The sequence below is a fragment of the Urocampus carinirostris genome, chromosome 14 (genome assembly GCF_059441175.1).
Source record: "Urocampus carinirostris isolate Australia breed hairy pipefish chromosome 14, RoL_Ucar_1.0, whole genome shotgun sequence".
Lineage (NCBI taxonomy): Eukaryota > Metazoa > Chordata > Actinopteri > Syngnathiformes > Syngnathidae > Urocampus > Urocampus carinirostris.
The window spans coordinates 20,856,523-20,876,356 of NC_142362.1; the positions used below are offsets into that span (position 1 = coordinate 20,856,523).

Below are 19,834 nucleotides of genomic sequence, written 5' to 3' on the forward strand. Positions count from 1 at the left end.
CGAGGGTAGCCATTCATGTCCCTTCATTGTATTTGATAATCACAAGCTGGGTTTCCATGCTTATCATGTTTTTGCTTCTACCTTTAGGATAAAATGGAAAATATTTAGACACTTGCATGCGATGTAAATGCATTAGAACAATAATGGAATTAAACAAAATAAGAACAAAAATATAGCCAAGAAATAAAATGACTAGTCTAATCTCTCTCTACTTCAGGCTTTGTACTTCGCAGCTTCAGTGCTTGCAGGTTGAAACAAATATTCCGCTATCGTTATCACCAATCGCATGCTTCGAGTCCCTTTTTACCATTCTGTCCACCAAAAAGTGAACTGCACTAGTGTGGCCGTGATACATTATCCCCAATCACATCGCCCATTCACCCGCCTAAAATGAACTGCACTGTTTTAGCCACGAACCTTTATCCCCATTGACTATTACTGAGAGCAAGGGTATAAGGAGAAAAAAAATTGTCATTCATGGTGGCTCTTTTTTTAATTTTTTCTGCTTAAAATAAATTGCATCCATGTGGTCTCGATCCATCATCTACGATCAACTGTTACTGGGAGTAGGGGAGAGCGTTTTTTTGTCTTTTATTTTGGGCTACTGAAGCTGTCCATTGCCGCCTACGTAAAATAAACTGCACTGCTTTGGCTGCAATCCATTATCCCAAGCCGACAATTCCGGTGTTATTCGTGGCATATTTCTTCCCGTTCTTACCACCTGAAATGAACAGCACTTGGGCGGCCACAAACCATTAATTTCGGGCGACTAAGCGAGCGGGTGCTGGCAGAGCACATGTTTCAATATGGGATTACTTTGTGGAACTTTGCATATTGTAAAAGGGTTCTGGTCCCGATTAACCACTATAAACTAGGGATAACTGTACTCTTTTATGTTTTCTGAAGTTGTGACACATCAAGCAGGCACACATACCCCATAAATGCCATTATACCAATCGCTGCCTGCTTGTAGAGTGACTTAGGGTCTTTTCTCTCATCACTTATGAAGGAGAAAGTCAGGACCTTGGTCCACTGGCAGAGCCGTTGAATTTGGATCTCCTCGTTGCTTCTATATTTAAATCCTGGCCTTCAAATCTAAGGTTGTTGTCATCGGGTCTCCAAAATAAACAGGCCTTTATTTTCCATGGGGAATAGATGTCCATGTCAGAATTGCTAAAAATGTTGGCAGGTTCGAAGTGGGCTTTTGTCGGATTAATTTAATATCTATGGGGTTTTCATCAAGACCGCATCCTGCAAAACAAAAGCTGAGCCAATCAGCATTTACTGTAAATGTATCTTATTTAGTGTGCCTATACACAAAGTTCTGCGTTAAGCTTTGGTAGTGTGCACTTTAATCAACCATGACACCTGAGATACGATAATCTGTTCTGATGTTGGGCTCGTAGAGTAAAATTGACATATGGGGATAAAAACCTTTTGTAATTAGCTAATAAATTCTGAATCCCCGGTTCCCCAGGTAAAAACATTTAAATTGTATACGGGCATATAATTAAAGAATATTATAATATAAAGGAAAAAAGGAATTGGATTTACCTCTGGTGAAAAGAGACTTGAGCTGGTCAAGAGGAGTAGTGAGTGGATGCAGCGGGGTATGAAATTTTAAACTGATTCTAAAACTTTCTGTTGCAAGGATTGTCATGCCCAAGGAAGATTTTCTTGCTTTGAATGCCTGTATTTTAATAATTCTCCAGATTGTTAATTGGTTATGTCAATAATCCTCAGCGAGGACAGCAATGGGTGTTCCTCCTTCGTATTATCTCAGGCTTCATTTCAATCGTGATAATATTTTTGCATCTCTTTTTAGCATCACTGAAAGGCTTGGGACTAATAGCTATACAAACTTAAGTTTGTTACACAAGATTCTAAACTGAACAAAAAACAGAAAAGGGAGCATTGTAGGAAGGGGTTCAGCCAATAGCATATCGGCATCTTCATGACGCTGTGACTCAAATCGATTTCAGACCAGCAATTTATTTGAGGTCAACCAATAGCAAACAGGCATTTTAGAGATGTAACTCGTTATGGGCACGAACATCGCAAAGTTTGAGTTTTAAAAGTTTTAGGCTGCGCAAAATAATTTGGTAATGATGTCCTATGGTTGGGAATGTGCCGTAACAAGGGGCTGGAAAAACATTATTCCACATCCCAACATGATGACATCATAAACTAAGGACGCCCCAACATGGGGTTTACTGTACTTGGTGTTCTGATGAGGAAATTGAAGGCTAGCTCTTTGGCATCAAGGCAAAATGTTGTTTTATTCTGAACTTAAAGGTAGTGTCTACAACAGGGGTCGGGAACCTATGGCTCGCGAGCCATATATGGCTCTTTCTATGAGTATCTGTGGCTCAGAGACCAATTTGATTGCATGCAAAATTTCTCCATCTTGTTCAAAACCGGAGTTATCTATCCTATTCAGGTACACGTAAAGCCATACCAAAACTAAATTCAAAAGTAACACTTCGCAGTATATATAGGGCACGTTTTCACTACAATTTACAGTCAAGGTGTCACACAAAAAAAGGGGGAAAAAAAACTCGTTTTGGCTGTACAACGCTAAAGAATCCTTTATTTAAAAGTTCACTATATAATCTGTGTTCAGTGTTCAGATACTTTATGATGAATCCACAGAACTGTAAATACGCCAAAACACCGGAAGAGAACTTAGTCATTTGATTGGGTGAGTGGGAGGGATGGGTGGAGCTATGCAAAAAGTACAAGCATTCCCTCCCATCTCTCGCCAAAGGTAAGCACATAAGGCTCCCTATTCTCAGAATGTTGTGACGTTTTTACAAAATAACTGCTTGCATCTGGTTTTGAAACCAATATGTATGAAAAAAGGGTCAAAAGGAGTTTATCCGATCTTGAGTAATTGCAAGAAAGAGACAAGTTTAAAGTGGTCTGTTTGTTGAATTTGGGACAGGGGCTCTGGCACTAATCTCTTTTCATAATTTTTATCAAATCATCAAAAATAAATGTGCTGAAGACTAAGCTTTTGTCTGGGGCGCCGGTTTAGCAATTTAGTAAATTTGTCTCATAATATATGGTGTGGCTCTTTCCCAAAATAAAATTAATATTTTTTGCTTTTATGGCTCTTTGAGTCAAAAAGGTTCCCGACCCCTGGTCTACAATTTGAAAATTGTCCGATCCACACCGTCTTCTGGCTGAAATCATCATTGCAGCTTCTGTCAAGCTGCACATACTTGCCCATCTTAAACACACTTGAATAAACTCCTCTGTATTCATTTTGTGTGGGTTTTGGTTGGTATTTGGACTGTATTTGAGACATTTTATTCTTATTTTATATCTATTTTTCTAACTTTGACCGTTTTCATTCTAGAATAAAAGAAAACAACAAGCATGAGCATGAAATAACTCTCTACCCCACTCTCCCACGTTTTTTCCTCTAGCAAAATGCACTCCATGGCCGGTACACCGATGATTAAAGTAAGATAAAAACAGATAGGCGCGGTGAAACAAAACACAAAGGCTCTTTGAACTCAGTTGGGCATTACTAACACATACTTTAAAGCGATTTTCTAAAAATCAATCATGGACAATTCATCACATCCACTACACAGCATTAAATCCAGACAGAAGAGCAGCTTCAGCGACAGACAGTTGTCACTGTCTTGTACCACGACAGACTGAAGAGATCTTTTTTTTCCTCATGCCATGAGGCTCTTTAACTCCACCCGGCGGAGTAAAGGCCCACATTAAACCACACCCCCTACATTGCATATTACCGTACTTTTATTGCAGTGTGTATTTTATGTAGCACTATTTAAATACTCTATACGACACGCTACAGCGGTTATTAGCACGTCACATTGGGTATTTGTATATTGTATTCCTTTTGCTTTATTATTGTATTGTTCTCAGCGAAGGGATGCTGCTGGAAATGTGAATTTCCCTGCGGGGATGAATAAAGTATCTATCTATCTATCTATCTAAAGGCACTTATTTATATTTCTTTTAGATATCAAAGTTTAGCATCAGTGTTCTTCTGTAGGTCATAATTCTGAAACAGTCCGTTTAAAGCCTAAAACTGTTAGAATTGTTGTTGTCACAGACTTTGATGTCCGCTGGAAAGGGGGTATATTTATAGGTCAGAGAAAGGCAGAGGTGATCAGATCTATCCTAGTTATAGGGTTTGATTTTTGTTTTGTTTAATGGAGGGTGGTATATGTAGGGTTTAGAGAAAGACAGAGGTGATCGGATCCATCCTTGTTACAGGCTTTGTTATACTCACTAGGGGGTAAATTTTGGGGGATAGGATAAAGACAGAGGTGTTCAGATCATACTTTGGTTTTCTCCAGTGTGGAATATCTTCGGGGGTCAGAGAAAAAAAAGAGGTGATCAGGGCCATTCTTGTTCTCTGGAGAGGGGATGAGATAGAAAGGGGAAGAGATCCAATCTATGAAATGATATACTTTTCTATATTGAAGCATGCTAAGCCCCCCAAAATCACAAAACATTCACTGCTATCTTTCTTTGCAGCTCGAAAAGTGACAATCAAGAAAGGCCTGAATGACGTGAAAACCATGGAGCGTGAAACGGCCACCTTCGAAGTGGAGCTATCCCACCCCAATGTGTCAGGCAGTTGGTGGCGAAATGGAAGCCAGCTGAAGCTGACCAGTCACTTCCGCATGAGCGCCAAGGGACATGTCCACAGTTTGACCATCTGCAACTTGTCCGTTGACGACAGCGCCACCTTCATGTTCTGCACTGACAGGCTGAAAACGTCCGGCCGGCTGCTTGTCATGGGTGGGCTCTTTCAACATTAAGGGCCGGGATTTACACCGCTTGCTTAGGAGGCGGCAGGGGGGGTCAAAAGCATTCTTGTCATGGGCAGCCCACCCTACCCAGAGAGCTGTTACCAAAGTCAAACTATATACAATTCAGCAGATATAAGCGACAGATAATGTATTACTATTTAGATTATTCTTTTATAAGTGAGCAGAATTTGAACAGGGCATCTGAAACATTCCCCATTACAAAAAATCAAATCTCACAAAACGTGCAGATACTGATTGCAGACACCCTCTTTTGGTCAGGATAGAAAATGTGAATTGCATCTTTTCAAATGTAATCCCATGTACAATTTCCCTAGACCAGGCGCTGTGCCCCCTGAGGACAACTGAGGCACCCGGGCACCTGTTCTGAATGAAGCTCACCAGTGCTGGGTTATTGTGATTTTCTAGTAGCAAAAAGTAGCTCTCAGCTTGCAAAAGGTTGGAGACCCCTTGTACTCGATAAAGCCACAGTTTTTACATATCTTTTTTTTTAGAAATATACAAAAAAACGATGTCAGGAATTGATAACAAAAATAGAATAGTTGAATATCTACAGTATAACAAACTAAGTTCAGAAGCACAAACTCACCAAAGGTTAGGTGCAAGGTTCATCCACTGTCCTTTAAGCTTAAGTTTAACATCGGTGACCATCACCCCATGCTCCGTCTCCTGCAACGCAAAATTTAGTGATTACGTTACCAAAAAATGAAAAAAAGAAACTCACTTAAAGTATCATTCAAGGTGAATCCGCTGTCTTTTAAGCTTCCATTCAACAGCGCTGACAATCCCTTCCGCACCCTGTCCACCGCGGTAACTCAGGTTAAGTCAATATTTTGTGATTGCATTGCCAAAAAAGAAAGAAACTCATTAAAAGTTACATGCAAGGTGCATCCACTGTCCTTTAAGCTTTAGTTCAACAGTGGTGACGAACCTAGATAAACTTGTCTCGAAGGTAAAAACATACCAAATGTTAAGTAAAATGTGCAGCCGATGTCCTTTCAGCTTCTGTTCAACAACAGTGACGATCTCCTTTCCAACAGCTGCAGCAACTTGTTCCAATAGAGATAAAGTAATTCCGAGATTATATTGCAAAAAAAAAAATATTCTAATCAGCCATTTTTTTTAACTGGAGTGTGTGCAGACATGTGGCAAAGAAGGAAGTGGCTAGCAAATCATATTGCAGGGCAGACCTACATCCATCTCAAACATTAGCGTGTACATTTTGAACCATGGCTAACTAAATAGCAGGAGGTAGCATCCGTAGCAAACTCGCACAAAAGGAAGCTTTTATACTATTGCAAAGGCTCCAAACTATCGTCTTGCGAGTGATAAATGGCCAGCAAGCCATGTGTTTGAGAACCCTGTTCTCGCGCATGATTAGTTTTTTGCTGAAATTAAATGGCTACTTAATGGATACATAATAAAATGGGTTTTTGGACATTATCGCCGTTAAAATTTGAAGTCTTAAGACACGCTGAAATTTCTAGGGCCACATTTTGTCCCGGTCCTCGTTCCAAAACGCAAAATAGCCCAGCGTGCCGCAGGCGGCGATATATTTTCTGCCAGCTGTTCATTGAATTGCCTAAATAATCAAGTTGGTGCCAAGTCACTCAGTATTCATCTTGGGCGCTGAGACTTTTATTCGCTTGATGACAACGGGATCAAAATATAATCATGCTTAACCCTGCACAACTTCTCTGGATGTCTATTTTAGAGTTTTGGTAGTAGTGTTTCCATACTTGTGGGGCTTAGCTGGCAAATTATTTGTTAGCAATTTAGTTCTACGTTTACATTGCTGCACTTTTATCTGACCAGAAAGCATTATTTTTCTAAAATAAAGTGAAAGAAGGGGACACAGGGAACGTACTCTCAAGTGGATAGAACAACTACTAGTGTTCAAAAAACAACCAGCTTTAAAGTAAGACGAGATAACGGAAGGACACCGCAGAATATGTTGCGACTCTAAGAACCAAACAAAATCCTAAAATGTATTTGCAAGATGTGTTGGAACACTAACTAGCTCGCACTGAACAAAACGTGAAATAGACAATAGTGGTATGTTGGAATAACAACTTCTTCTAATGAGTGCTTCTCAATTATTTTCTGTCATGCCCCCCCCCCCCCCCCCCGGAAGAAGAAATACTTTGAGTGACAGCTCAATATATATGGCTTCATGTTGTCTGCTGCCAAGAGTTTTGAAAAAGCAAGCTATTAGGTTCCTCTTCCCTCATCTCCCCCTCCGTGGTCGCAATGAAGTGCTATGGTACGCTAAGTCAAACTTCCTCGTTACAGCGTTCAAGACGAGCATTTTTTTGGGTTTACCACGTCTCTGTTTGTCTCCCTCCTAATCCGTGGTAATTTTTTTAATGGGTTCACATGAGAGTCTACTTCACTTAGACTCCACTCTATTGTATGGAGTGCACTGCGTGGATGCTACATGTAAACAAAACACTCTGCCAATGAGAGTGCCACTACTCCCTAGTGTAGTGGAAGTGCAATTGCACCTGATTCTGGAAAAGTTAAAAAAAATGTTACCCTAGGTCAAACGCCCCCGCACCCCCCTTGACGAAGGCTCGTGGCTCTTGGGCAGGCACGCCCAACTATTTGAGAACTACTTCTCTTACTGAAAAAAAACTCAAAAGAAGACGAAGCAGGAAACATGAGTAGACAGAACCACTGCTAATGTTACAGCAGCAACCAGCTCTTACAGAAACAAAACAACCCGGCACAAAAGAGTCCCACAAGTGGACACGACAACAGGAGTGCCATGAAAATGAGACTATAGAAAATAATGCAGGCACACTAATTAGTTCTAACTGAACAAACTGTGAAAGACAACACAGGAAATATACCCAGGACTCCATTAAACATTAGCATGGAATGCCATGATGACAGTGTTTACGGCCATACTACCCTGAAAACGTCCAATCTCAGGAATCTGAGCAGGGTTGGGCCTGGTTAGTACTTGGATGAGAGCCCACTTGGGAATACCCAGTGCTGTTAATCGGTTATTTGATGAACGCTCTGCTGCAACAGACTGACTGTATCCGCCTGGTACAGTCGGTGAAAATAAATTTCCCCAAGGGGATCAAATAAAAGCAATAAATAAAATTACGATACTGTATTTTGCAGGCACCTAAACTAGCTCCAACTAAACAAAACATACACAACAAAGACAACACAGAACAATGTCAAGAGTGCTATTATGGCAAGACCATAAAATATTGTTTATAAAGCCATAGTTTGGACATGATAGACAGTTTCAGTTTGAAATGCTCCATTTTCAAAACTGACTTAATATTCCTCCTTTTCCCCAGAACGCCCCTTGACCATTTTCCGCAAAATCGAGGATCAGAAAATCTCTGAGGGCTCGGTTGTCACCATCGAATGTGAGCTGTCAAGGCACAACGTGGACGTCAAATGGATGAAGGTGAGTAGTGACCGCCCTCATCCTCGTATACCCACATATGGGCAAAATTAGCCCAATAGATGCTTTACTAACCCATGTTTTGAAGAAATGTTTTGGTTGCGCTTGTCTTGATAAGCCCATATATGGGCAAATTAACCATATATGGGCAAAACAACCCCAAGGGGTGATTTGCTGAGACACGCTGATAATGTTAGCCTAATTAGCTTGTTTTATAATCCTCCACAGAACGGCAGCGAGGTGAAACCTGGCAAAAATGTACGTATTTACTCCATTGGGCGAAAACGATTTTTTCAGATCAGCAAATGCTTGGTCAACGATTCCGGCATGTACACTTGCGATGCCGGAGAGGTGGCAACAAGTGGAGCCCTGGAAGTCTACGGTTAGTTCTAACCCATCAGGGAATTTGTTGTTTACAAAAAAATACAGTTTATAACTTTATTCGGTTCTGTGGTGGGGACCGCAGAGTGAAATTATCATACTAAGTATCATACTATTGTCAACCTCAGCTCTCCTTATTAATGACTGCAATTTTCCTGATTAAGTGACAATAAACTGCATCGACATAATGCAGCACCCATTTACTCACAGCAAGACAGACAATGTAAAATACTGAGACAATATTAACAATCTAAGAGGATGTTGTCCTCTGCTACCAGTGACCGAGACGATCCTGATTAGAGACTAAATCAGCATGGCATGATCTGTCTAACAAATAAAAACTAGTCTTTAAAAAAATTCTTACAAAAAATGTTACTTGGACTACATAATTTGAAAAAAATATATGAAACCGAATAAGTAGAAAGGTATGGAGTATGGGTAAATGATTAACATTATGAATAAATATACTTGTAGAGGAAAATCTTCATTTTATTTATCTCTGGTGGGATATAACTTGAGCTGGTACAAGGGCGTAGTGGGTTAACGCAGAGGAGTGGTGAAACTGATTTTTAAACATCTCACTTTTGAGGATTGTCATTGCTTCAATCAACTCTTTATTCCTGTTGCCCCAATCATCGGTTGGTTACAACCATATTCCTTAGTGAGGGTTACAATGCATGTGCCTTCTTCATATGGATTTGTCCAGCTTTGTTTCCATGGTTATCATCTTCTTGCTTATCCTTTTGACATAACTGCTAGTCTTGGGACCCACAGCTACACAAAATGTTGTAACACAGGATTCTGAACTGAACAGATAAAGAAAAAGGGAGCATTGTGGTAGTTATTTTGGCAAATAGCATACCAGATGGTAGGGCGCCCGCTTTGAGACTGGGAGGTCGCTGGTTGGAGCCTCGGCCGAGTCATACCTAAGACTTACAACATTGGTACTCATTGCCTCCCTGCTTGGCGCTCAGCATTAAGGGGTGGAATGGGGGGTTTGCTCACCTAATGACTAAAATGGCTGCGCCCTGTTTGGCTGCGGCTGCATCGGCTCGCTACAGTTTAACTGTACGGGTCAGGTGCATCGACATTTCGTTCTGTGTGCATTGTTACAAAGAATGACAATACAAGTAAATTATTATTATTATTATTATTATTATTAACAACATGTAAATGACACAAACCAATAGCACTCCAGCATCGTATATCCCTGTGAACAATGGCAAACGGGCAGCTTAGAAAAGTTTTGTGTACGGTACATGGATGTACCTGGAAAAATGCACTTAAATAGAGGTGTACGTTATCGCAAAATTAAGCTATGAAAGTTTAGCTTTCCACTCGGAAACAAGGTAACAAGTAAATTCATCCAGTGGGACACTGCCATCTGCAGGACAGGGATAGCATAGCCGTACTGGCAGTATACCGTACCAAGCCTGGATGGATAAAACTAGTGCAGCTAGCTAGTCAGCAAACTTTACGAAGGGCATGCTTTTTTTCTCTTTTTAAGTACTTTTATGAAGTTGCCAGACAACCAGAAATGTGACACATTACTGCATACATTTATAGTAACTGAAAATAAAATATGACATATCACCAACCGCTGTAGTCTTCGTCGACGCCAAATATAAACAGTTAGCTTAGCGCTAGCCGCGCACCTTCGCATATGAAAAAAATAAATATAAACATAAATATAAAACATAACAAAGATATTGTGTAATAAAATAAGACAAAGTAACGTCATACACAAATAGTCTTTATACTTACAAAGAGGAATGTTTACCAAGGTTTAAGTGTCGGGAGTACAAAAAGTACCGGTAAACCTTGATTAATTAAGCCAAAGCTGTACTATTGAAAGACAGATGCTCCTGCTTTCTCTGAAAAGCAATAATGTCTCAATAGTATTGCCTTTTACACGCTGGTTAACTACTGTTAAAAGAAAATAACTCTGAAATTGTTAAATTGATGTTGAAAATGTCAGGAAAAAATGTTAAAACGTTATATCGTCACGTCATATCGTCACGTCATATTGTCAGATATAAAAAAATTGTGAATATGCTTGATGGCTGTTGAGATTGTCGTGTTTGTTTTGCTGCTGTTGGTGTCGGTGGATTTGTTCAGACCGAGGACAATCGACTTTGGCCTGGACGGATCTATTGACACTAACAAAGATGTTATATAATGAAATTGTGAATATGCTTGATTTTCGAGAAGGTTTGTTCAAACCTCACTTTGTGTTTGCTGTTAATAACGTCATATTGGAATATAATATTGTGAATGTGCTTAATTGCTGTTGAGATTGTCATGATTGTTTTCTGTTTTTAGTGTCAATAAATTTGTTCAAACCACAGACCAAAAATAATCGACTTTGGCCTGGACGGATCTATTGACACTAACAAAATGTTATATAATGAAATTGTGAATATGCTTGATTGCTATTAAGATTTTCGAGAAGGGTTGTTCAAACCTCACATTGTGCTTGCTGTTAAAAAAGACATATTGAAATATAATATTGTGAACGTGCTTAATTGCTGTTGAGATTGTCATGATTGTTTTCTGTTATTAGTGTCAATAAATTTGTTCAAACCAAAAAAAAAAAAAAAACTCCAACTGCTTTTATCTTTACATATTAAGTTGATTTAAGAACTAAGGAATTATTTGTAACCTTAAATTAATGTAAACTTAGCATCATAAAGTGATCCTGTAAAGCAAGATGTCTCACTCCAGCTCTAATTTACTGTCTATTGACAGAACGAGAGCTCCTGGTGGTCCAGGATCTAGAGAATTTGAGCATCTCCGAAGACCAGAATGCTGTCTTTGTTTGCGAGATCTCCGTGGAAGACGTGCCGGGGGAATGGTACAAGAACGGGGAGATGATCCATCAGACCAGTACTATCAGGACCAGACAGGAAGGTTTGCGCCGCCAGGAAACTTGCAAAATAGCCGCTGAATAGAAAATTAATGTTGATATTGTCTTTGATACAACATAGTGTACATTGTTCACATTCAAATTAAACATGACATTTTGTCCTCTAGACTGGGCTGGGAGCAGTTCATGATTTTCTGGGCTGGGTTGATGACTCTCTTTAAGGTTTTTATTTCTGCAGTCTCAATTGAACTTAAGATTTTGCAATTCAAGGTACCAAACACTTCCTCCTCATCTGCAACGCTCGACCTGAGGACTCGGGGGAGATTCGATTTGTCGCCAGGGACGTCGACTCTGTGGCCAAGTTACAGGTAAAAGGTAAGATCTGTGCTTTACCTTTTGTCCTTTTTTATTGCCAATGCTGTCATAACAGTCATTATAAAGTCCATAGATAACAAGAGGTGTGTGCAGGAAGTTTGGATGTAGATGTGCGCAGTTCCGCCACTCCCCCCGGGTCGGCGTCCTGTGGTGGGTTGCTAGATTCTGACAGACCCTTACTGTTACAGAGATCCCACTGAGCATCGTGAAGCCCTTGCAAGACAAAACTGCTCTGGAGAAGACCCGGGTGATGCTGGACTGCACCGTTTCCAACCCGCGTTGCAGCATCCGCTGGTACAAAGGCAGCAACGTGGTGCTGCCCTCCGAGCGCTTTGAGATTAGCAGCGAGGGCTGCTACCGTAAGCTCATCATCCAGCAGGTGGCGCTGGACGACGCTGGCACGTACAGTATGCAGGTCGGGGAGCACACTTGTTCGGCCAAACTCACCGTGGAGGGTAAGGACCATCTGTCATCCAAGTTTGAAGTTCAGTAAACACCCAAAAAAAGGACTAAAGACATGAATCGATTTTGAACTTGCAAGGAGAACAAGAGAGAGAGCCCAAACCTCAGATAAGGAATTCCAACCTATTCTAAAGGCCCTCCCGTGAGCCCTTTCTTTTTCTTAAATCTCCTAAGTAATAAAAGCAGATCCACTCAAAAGGGCGTGGCATCAAAGAACAGCAACCTGATTGGCCGATAGTGACAATTTTCTAATATTAAAAACAGAATAAATTTATCACCTTGCAATGTGTGAGAAAAAAACATTATTGCTGTCGAACTAGCTCTGTAATTCCAAGCAGGGCCGTTGCCCGACATGAGTCTCAGGGGGCATATAAAATGCACGAGGACACACAACTATTATTACCCCCTAAAATCCTTTGCCCAGCACTGTTTTCAGTGATTTTCAAGGATGTATTTGACGGTTAGCTTTTATTAAATGTATAGGTTATTCTTGTATTTTGTAGTTAATTTGTTGTTGCCTTGAAAAGTCAACATTTTTAACAGACATTTCGTTGTGTTTTTCAGGGATTCCAGTTTAAAGTTGCTTAGTGGAAAATAAAGTTTAAATGAGTTAAAAGTTCACTGCAGAGAAAAGAAAATTGTTATTATAATTTAGTATTACATTTTTAGTAGTAGTAATACACTGAAAAAGGGAACCCCCAAAAGCTGTCTTTTTTTCCTTGGGCTTTTTTTTTCCTTTTTTCATTTGTTTCCTTCCCCTTAGCTTTTCACTTATTTCCCCCTGCTTTATATTATTTTTTTACCCATTTTCCTTTATTTTTTCTTCTTCTGTTTTTTTTTTTTTTTTTTTTTTTTTTTTTCCAGACTGGCCTCACCACTCACTGCACAAGGTTTCTTTGGGTGGGCAGAGCGTGTCCATTGAAGGTGTTCACAAAAAGTGCATTATTTTGATGTCCCCTTTATCTTATTTAGTGTGTTTTGGTTTCACTGACGTACAGTATTCGTCGAAATGTGGAATGGAATTCTCCTTCTCACCACTAGATGTCAGCATTGATGTTCAAAAACCTTTCCCACAGCCCAGCCAGTCCAGATGGTTCGAGAACTTCTCGACGTGGAGGTTATGTCCCCCAACGATGCCGTGTTCGAGTGTGAAGTGTCTGGTCCGGCCAACAAGGCACCAGTCTGGACCCTGAACGGGGAACCGCTACAGGCTGGCCCTCGAGTGCGCATTAGCAAAGAGAAGCAGGGAACCGTCCACAGACTCACCCTCAGCCCAACATCCGCCGGTACCAGCGCCGAGGTCGGCTTCGCTTGCGGGGATGCCAAAAGTTCTGCCCGGCTCACTGTCTCGAGTAAGGACATCCGTCTTTAGTTACAAATTAATGAAAAGGGGAAATATGTTTAAATAGGCGGGAAAGAAGAGACGCTACACGCATATTTCACAGTAATAATTCAATATTCTAATATTAAAATAATTGTGTTTTTTTTTTGTTTAAATATCCTGTCAGAAAGATATTTTTATTTTGGGGATTGTCGTTTTTATTGATTGCATTCTGGCACACCTGGGCTTCCACTTTTGTACACTAGAGGGCGGACGAGCGACCAATTTGTTTTGTTTTGCATTTTTGAAAATCGAACATTTAAATTTAAAAACATTAAACATAAAAACATAAATAAACTGCAATCAGTTTTGTTTTTAGATGGCTCTTCAAAAACAAAATATTTAAAGTGTTGTTTCCTTTATATATATATATATATATATTTTTTTTTTTCCCAAACAAAACGGGAAATATTGAAACCAGTTTTATTGATGTCTTCTTAAGCAAGTATTGTTCGGTCCGGCTCACAGTTTTGAGTAAAGAAACCAGCCTTTAGTTGGAAATTAACGTAATAAAAAAAGAGTAAAAAAATGTATTTTGGGGGAAAAAAGTCATGGGCTCCAGCACCCTCCGAGGATAAGCGGCGCAGAAAAAAATGGATGGATGGAAAAAAAAGGCGATCTTGTCAAAGAGTACTGTATTCCCAGTAATTGGCTTATTTATATACTAAAACAAATAATAAAAATACAAATGAAAAATAATTATATGAAAATAATTAAAATACATTTAAAAATTGTTCAATTCAGTACAAAATATAAATTGGTGATCCCCCAAAATTGGCTTTTTAATAGAAAAATCCAAAAAGTAAAATTAAAATATAAAACTAATAAATGAAATAAAATAAGAACTGAGCTAGGTTGTATGTAAAAAAAATAAAAATAAGATATGAAATGAAAAAAAAACAATTTGAAATTAATAAAATAAAAAATATATTATATATATAAATGCATGATCTTTTTTAAGAAAACACCTAACAATTGGCTAGTTTAAAATATCAAAATATAACAAATATAAAATAAAATATATTCCAAAATTAATAAAATAATCATGAATAAAAATAAAAATAAAATAAAAATTTGTGATCTTGTATATGACTACTCCCAATGAAATAAAAAAAAACAGAATTTTATTATCAAAAATACTAATAAACAACAAAAATATGAAGCCAGTTGTATAAAAAAATTCATGAAAAAAGATAAGAATTGTAAATGTGTTTGATTTTGTCCTGTTTCAGTTTTTCAAATTAATTTAGATAAAATAAAAAATTAAAGTAAAAGCTAAATTATTTAAAAAATGTATAAATCCGATTCAGCAATTCAAAATCCATTGATCATTTACAGTAGAACCTTGGTTTTCGAACGCCTCTCAGTTCGGAGAAATCGGTGTTTGACCAAAAATTTTGAGAAATTCTTGCTTCGCTGTTCGGCCAAAAAAATCAGAGTTCGAACGCCGGTACGCTAGGGTGTGATACTGAGCGGCGTACGGGTGTTTTAGCCCCTAATTATGCATCAGAAGAAGGTCGGTGCAAGCAGGACAGGTGAAAAAAAAAACAAGTTGTTCGTACAACTATTGCCTTTAAGAAAGACATAACAGCTAAATATGAAAGAGGTGTACGAACTTCCGATCTTGCTAGTGAATACAGCATGGCTGAATCTACTATCAGTACGATAGTAAAGAATAAGGAGGCTGTGAAATCGAGTGATGCGGCTAAGAAAGTTAGCGCTATAAGCAAGCAACTGCCGCAAGTTTTGGAAGAGGTTGAAAAACTTTTGATGATTTTTTTCTCCCCACCGTCCACCACAAAGGTAAAAAATCCTATTCATAATCCTTTTTTTTATACACGTTCATGTTAGCGTAATCTTTCGTACGGAAGATTACGCTAACGCGAACGTACGATTAGCCTGGGTTAGCTTCATGTTTACGTTCATGGTAAACATTCAGGGTGTTGGAACGGATTAAAACGATTTTATATTACTTTTAATGGGAAAATGATTTTGGTGATTGAACAAATCGGTTTTCGAACAGGGTTCTTGAACGGATTATTGTCGAGAACCGAGGTTCCACTGTAATTTACTTTGCTTTTGCAGTCTTTGAAGTTGTTCACTTTCCACCGGGAGCACTTAAAATAACATTTCAAACAACATGGCCAATATTAGAAACACTAATGGCTCTGGCCATTCTTAAAGAAAGGGCCAAGACCCTGCAAAATCCAAAGATTCCCTGTGGGGAAAAGTGTGATTGGGCGCCTCTATAAATAAGGCGTCCCGTTTGGAAGGAACAGTGTCACATTTTGTAGATTGTAACACGCTTTCAAAAGTCTATTTGTGGTGGATGTGGGTCAGGCGAAAAAGAGCTCACGAGACCTTTACTTTGGAAAACGTGCCAGAGATCACATCTCAAAAACATCTTGTTTTTCTTACACTAAGCCTTATTCATCAAAGTATTTGGTTACGCTAAGCTTCCCAGGGGTGGGCTTACTTTTTGAGTCACGGGCCACACTGGATGAAACATTTTGTAAAAGCGTTGGAAAACAAAAAATAATTAATTTTATTTTTGCATCTACTGATTCAGTGTCGAATCCAATACCTCTGCAATTCTCGAGGGAAAAAAAAAAAATTGCAGGTATTTCAGAAGGACGTAGTTCTCTTTTATTGGCCTTATTTATTTATTTTGCATGATTATCGTATTTTCACGACTATAAGGCGCACCGGCTTATAAGGCGCACTCCCCAAAAATGTTTTTTTTGTCCTATATTTTCCATACATAAGGCGCATCGGACTATAAGTCGCTACAGTGGGAATGTCAACGGAGCAGTCAGATAGTTCAGTCAAACGTATTAACCCCTTAACATTCCGACGGCTCGCAAAGAAGTAAATACGTGTCTCAGACACGTACAGTGTCTGTGCAATGTCACTGATCACTCAAATACGTCATTCCACATATTATGAGTAAGGTTAAACTCTTGGGATTCAAGAAATACCAACAATTTCTTAGTTTTTATTTTCTTTTTTGCTAGCAACTGTGTGGACAGCAAAGTAAGAATTTCATTGTTCAGGGAAACATGGTTCTTTACTGTGCATATGACAATAAACACTTTGAATTGAATTTGAAAATAGACTCATCACAGAAACATCAAGATCAGTCTGAAACAAGATACTGGGAAAATTTAAAGCAACGGTAGCTCACCAAAGTCGTCTTGCAGCCATCATGTTCAACAATAATACACAACCATGGTCCTCTTACTTATGAGTGTAGTAAATCCAACCGTGTAAAATATTTACATTCTCCAAAACACGCAATAATGCCTACAGATAAAAGAAAAAATCCGCAGAGAAGCATCTCTGCATCAATGGACGTTGTTTGTTGCTATCTGTCTGTTTAGCCCCATAATTCCTGTTTACAAATACAGACTACTAGCAACCTAACTTGTGATTCACATCTTTTTCAACCAATTGCAGGCTTTCTTTTACACCGTTTTAGCACGAGCCTGTAAATGCTAAAAAGGACCCACCTCCTTTACCTCCAAATAACTTTAGCCAATAGTGACCGATTCAAATGATGATTTGACACATTGGTTAGGAAATGAAACACCGGTATATATGTTGCAGCATACACCGCGGACTAATTCGCCTACAGGGGAAAATCCAGTTGGTGGCTGCTTGCCTTAGTTGCAAGACCTTGTGACTCAAAATTGATACATATATAAGTCGCACTGTTTTATAAGGTTAATGGTCAGCTTGTGAAAAAAATAAAGGCTGTTAGGTTTGCCTTATAGTCGTGAAAATACGTAACTCAGGCAAAATTTTTAAGAATTCTTAGAATAGCAGCGATGATATAGTCCTTTTTTTTGTCTGTAAATAAACTATCTCATTAAATTGGCTTGTAGACAAAGTAGTAAATTGAAACTTAAAATGCAATATGGCGTGCTCTGTTGATTTATTTTCATTCAATTTGTTAAATAGCTTGATAAATGAAATACCAGTACATGATAAAGAATTTGCAAAAAAAAAAAGGGCCCGCTATTTGAATGCTGGGGGGACTGGGGACAAGAGTTGTACCAAATTAAAAATGTTAATGAGTTGTGCTTTTTACTTTATACGATTAATACTATTATTATTATAGTTTTTTAGAATTTTCATTTGGCTAGCCGGTTTGACGCCATATGTGGCTCCCTGGCCATAGTTGGTCAACCTCGTTTTGAGGTGGGGATTGCTAAGTGAAATTGGTCAATAGCGGGGAATAGAAACCTAAGCTAATTAGCTCATGTCCTCGCCTTATTTTTAACAATAGTCCCAATCGTTGATTTGGTACAGCCATGCAACTTGGCGATATGTGTTTGCCTTATTCATAGGTTTTGATCATTGTTTTCCAGGGTTGTCATGTTTATGATTCTTGCTTTATCATCACTGCAAGCCTTGGACCCAAAATGAATAAATACAGTACAAAAAATACAGTATTGTATCGCCAATTTGCTAAGTCATTACCAAGCACACGAGATTCTGACTTGAATGAAGAGAAAGGCATTGTAGGAGAGAGTTCAGCTAATAGCATATCAGCATTTCCAAAATATTGTGGAGCATACCAATAGCAGACCAGCATTCTATATGACATTGATCAATAGCAGACAGGCATCTTAAAGACTAACAGTGCAAAATGTTTGGGCATGGGAAAGAAGTTGTCACATAGTGGGGAAAAATTCATATAAAAGGGCTGAAAAACTTTAGTCCAAAGCGTACAGTGATGACCTTTAAAACACAGTATCCATGGTGTTTACCTTACCAAACTTTATCCATCAAAGTCATCAGAGCTGTACATCCGTTCATTTTTAGACTTTTATTAAAACTTAAATTAGACAGTTGTGAACAATTACTAGGTTTTACTCCAACTTGAGAAAATTACTTTGAAGTCTGTTGTTGTGTTGGACTTTCAGGTGGGTCGTGAGTGATGTGGGCGGCAGTCGACCTTCATCCTGTTTTTTACCTGACACGTATCAACAAGTTGTAGAACGCTCAGCTCCAATGTCATGTTTTTTGTTTTTGTTTTTTATCTTGAATTAGATTGGCTTTCAGATGCAAAAATTCCCATCAGTTTGTAAACCGTGTTGCATTTGATGTGTCGTTTTTGTCTTGTTTGGAAATGTGGGAAGGTCATGTAAATATTGTTTTGCGTCAACCTGCTTGAGTCATTTTTGTTTAAATGTCAATAAATGGAAGTTATACATATGTTTTGAAGTGTTTCTACATGTTTTTTAGTTCAAAGTGTTTGGATTATGCTGTTTTTAAAATATGACATGCCAAACGTTTTTAAGGAAGTGTAATCGATTTTCGAAACTGAACGAATATGCATTGCAGTTGTTTTAAACTAAAAGAATACTTGTCTTAGAATCGACAAACAATCATAGGTGGAAAAAGCAATGGCAGAGACAGGCAGGCCACTGGGTCCTTTTTCTTTGGGCTTTGTTTAATCCAGAACAAATACAACAGACACTTGATTTACACATGCAGGAAAAAAGGTTCTGCCTATTTACACGCTCTTTCCGTCGTGCAGCTCTCCTGGCATTTTATGGGGAACTCTGAAACCATTAACATGATCGTTTGGCCCACAAATTCATTGGAAATGTATTTAACAGGACAATTAATGAAGAGAGAAGAACTGAACTATAGTTAAAACCAGTTTTGTGACACCAGGAAGAGGCCAAAAAGAGATAAGATGATCTAAACACTAATAAATGAGTAATTATCATAACTATACAGTATGTCACAAAAGTAAATACAGCCCTCGCATTTCTGCAGAGATTTCATTATGATGTTTAATTTAATGAACATCATTGAAGAAACACCGCTTTGACATAATGAAAATAAGTCTCTCAACAAAGGCCATGGCTTACTGGAAATTATATCCTCTGGTCGGATGAGACAAAGATTAATTTATTTGACTCAGATGGTGTGAAGCGTGTGTGGCGGCAACCAGGTGAGGAGTTCAATCATGTTTGTGTCAAGCATGGTGTTGGGAATGTCATAGTTCGGGGCAGCATGAGTGCAACAGGAATTGGGGATTTGCATTTCATCAGGGGAAACCACAAATCCAAGCATGTACTATGAAATATTGGAGCAGGAAATGATCCCCT

The 19,834-nt window shown here is 38.7% G+C and overlaps 1 protein-coding gene across 1 annotated transcript in view; it reads left to right on the forward strand.

Moving 5' to 3' along the window:
- The window catches only part of LOC148352937 (obscurin-like protein 1), a 48,306-nt gene extending 29,381 nt beyond the window's left edge, over positions 1-18,925 (forward strand). Inside the window, exons 31-38 of the mRNA XM_088353512.1 lie at positions 4,522-4,788; positions 8,135-8,247; positions 8,473-8,626; positions 11,374-11,535; positions 11,762-11,866; positions 12,055-12,321; positions 13,405-13,680; positions 18,638-18,925. Of these exons, the coding sequence (XP_088209638.1) occupies positions 4,522-4,788; positions 8,135-8,247; positions 8,473-8,626; positions 11,374-11,535; positions 11,762-11,866; positions 12,055-12,321; positions 13,405-13,680; positions 18,638-18,648 (1,355 nt within the window). The 3' untranslated portion in view covers positions 18,649-18,925. The remainder of the gene's footprint in view (positions 1-4,521; positions 4,789-8,134; positions 8,248-8,472; positions 8,627-11,373; positions 11,536-11,761; positions 11,867-12,054; positions 12,322-13,404; positions 13,681-18,637) is intronic.
- Positions 18,926-19,834: the final 909 nt, after the last annotated feature.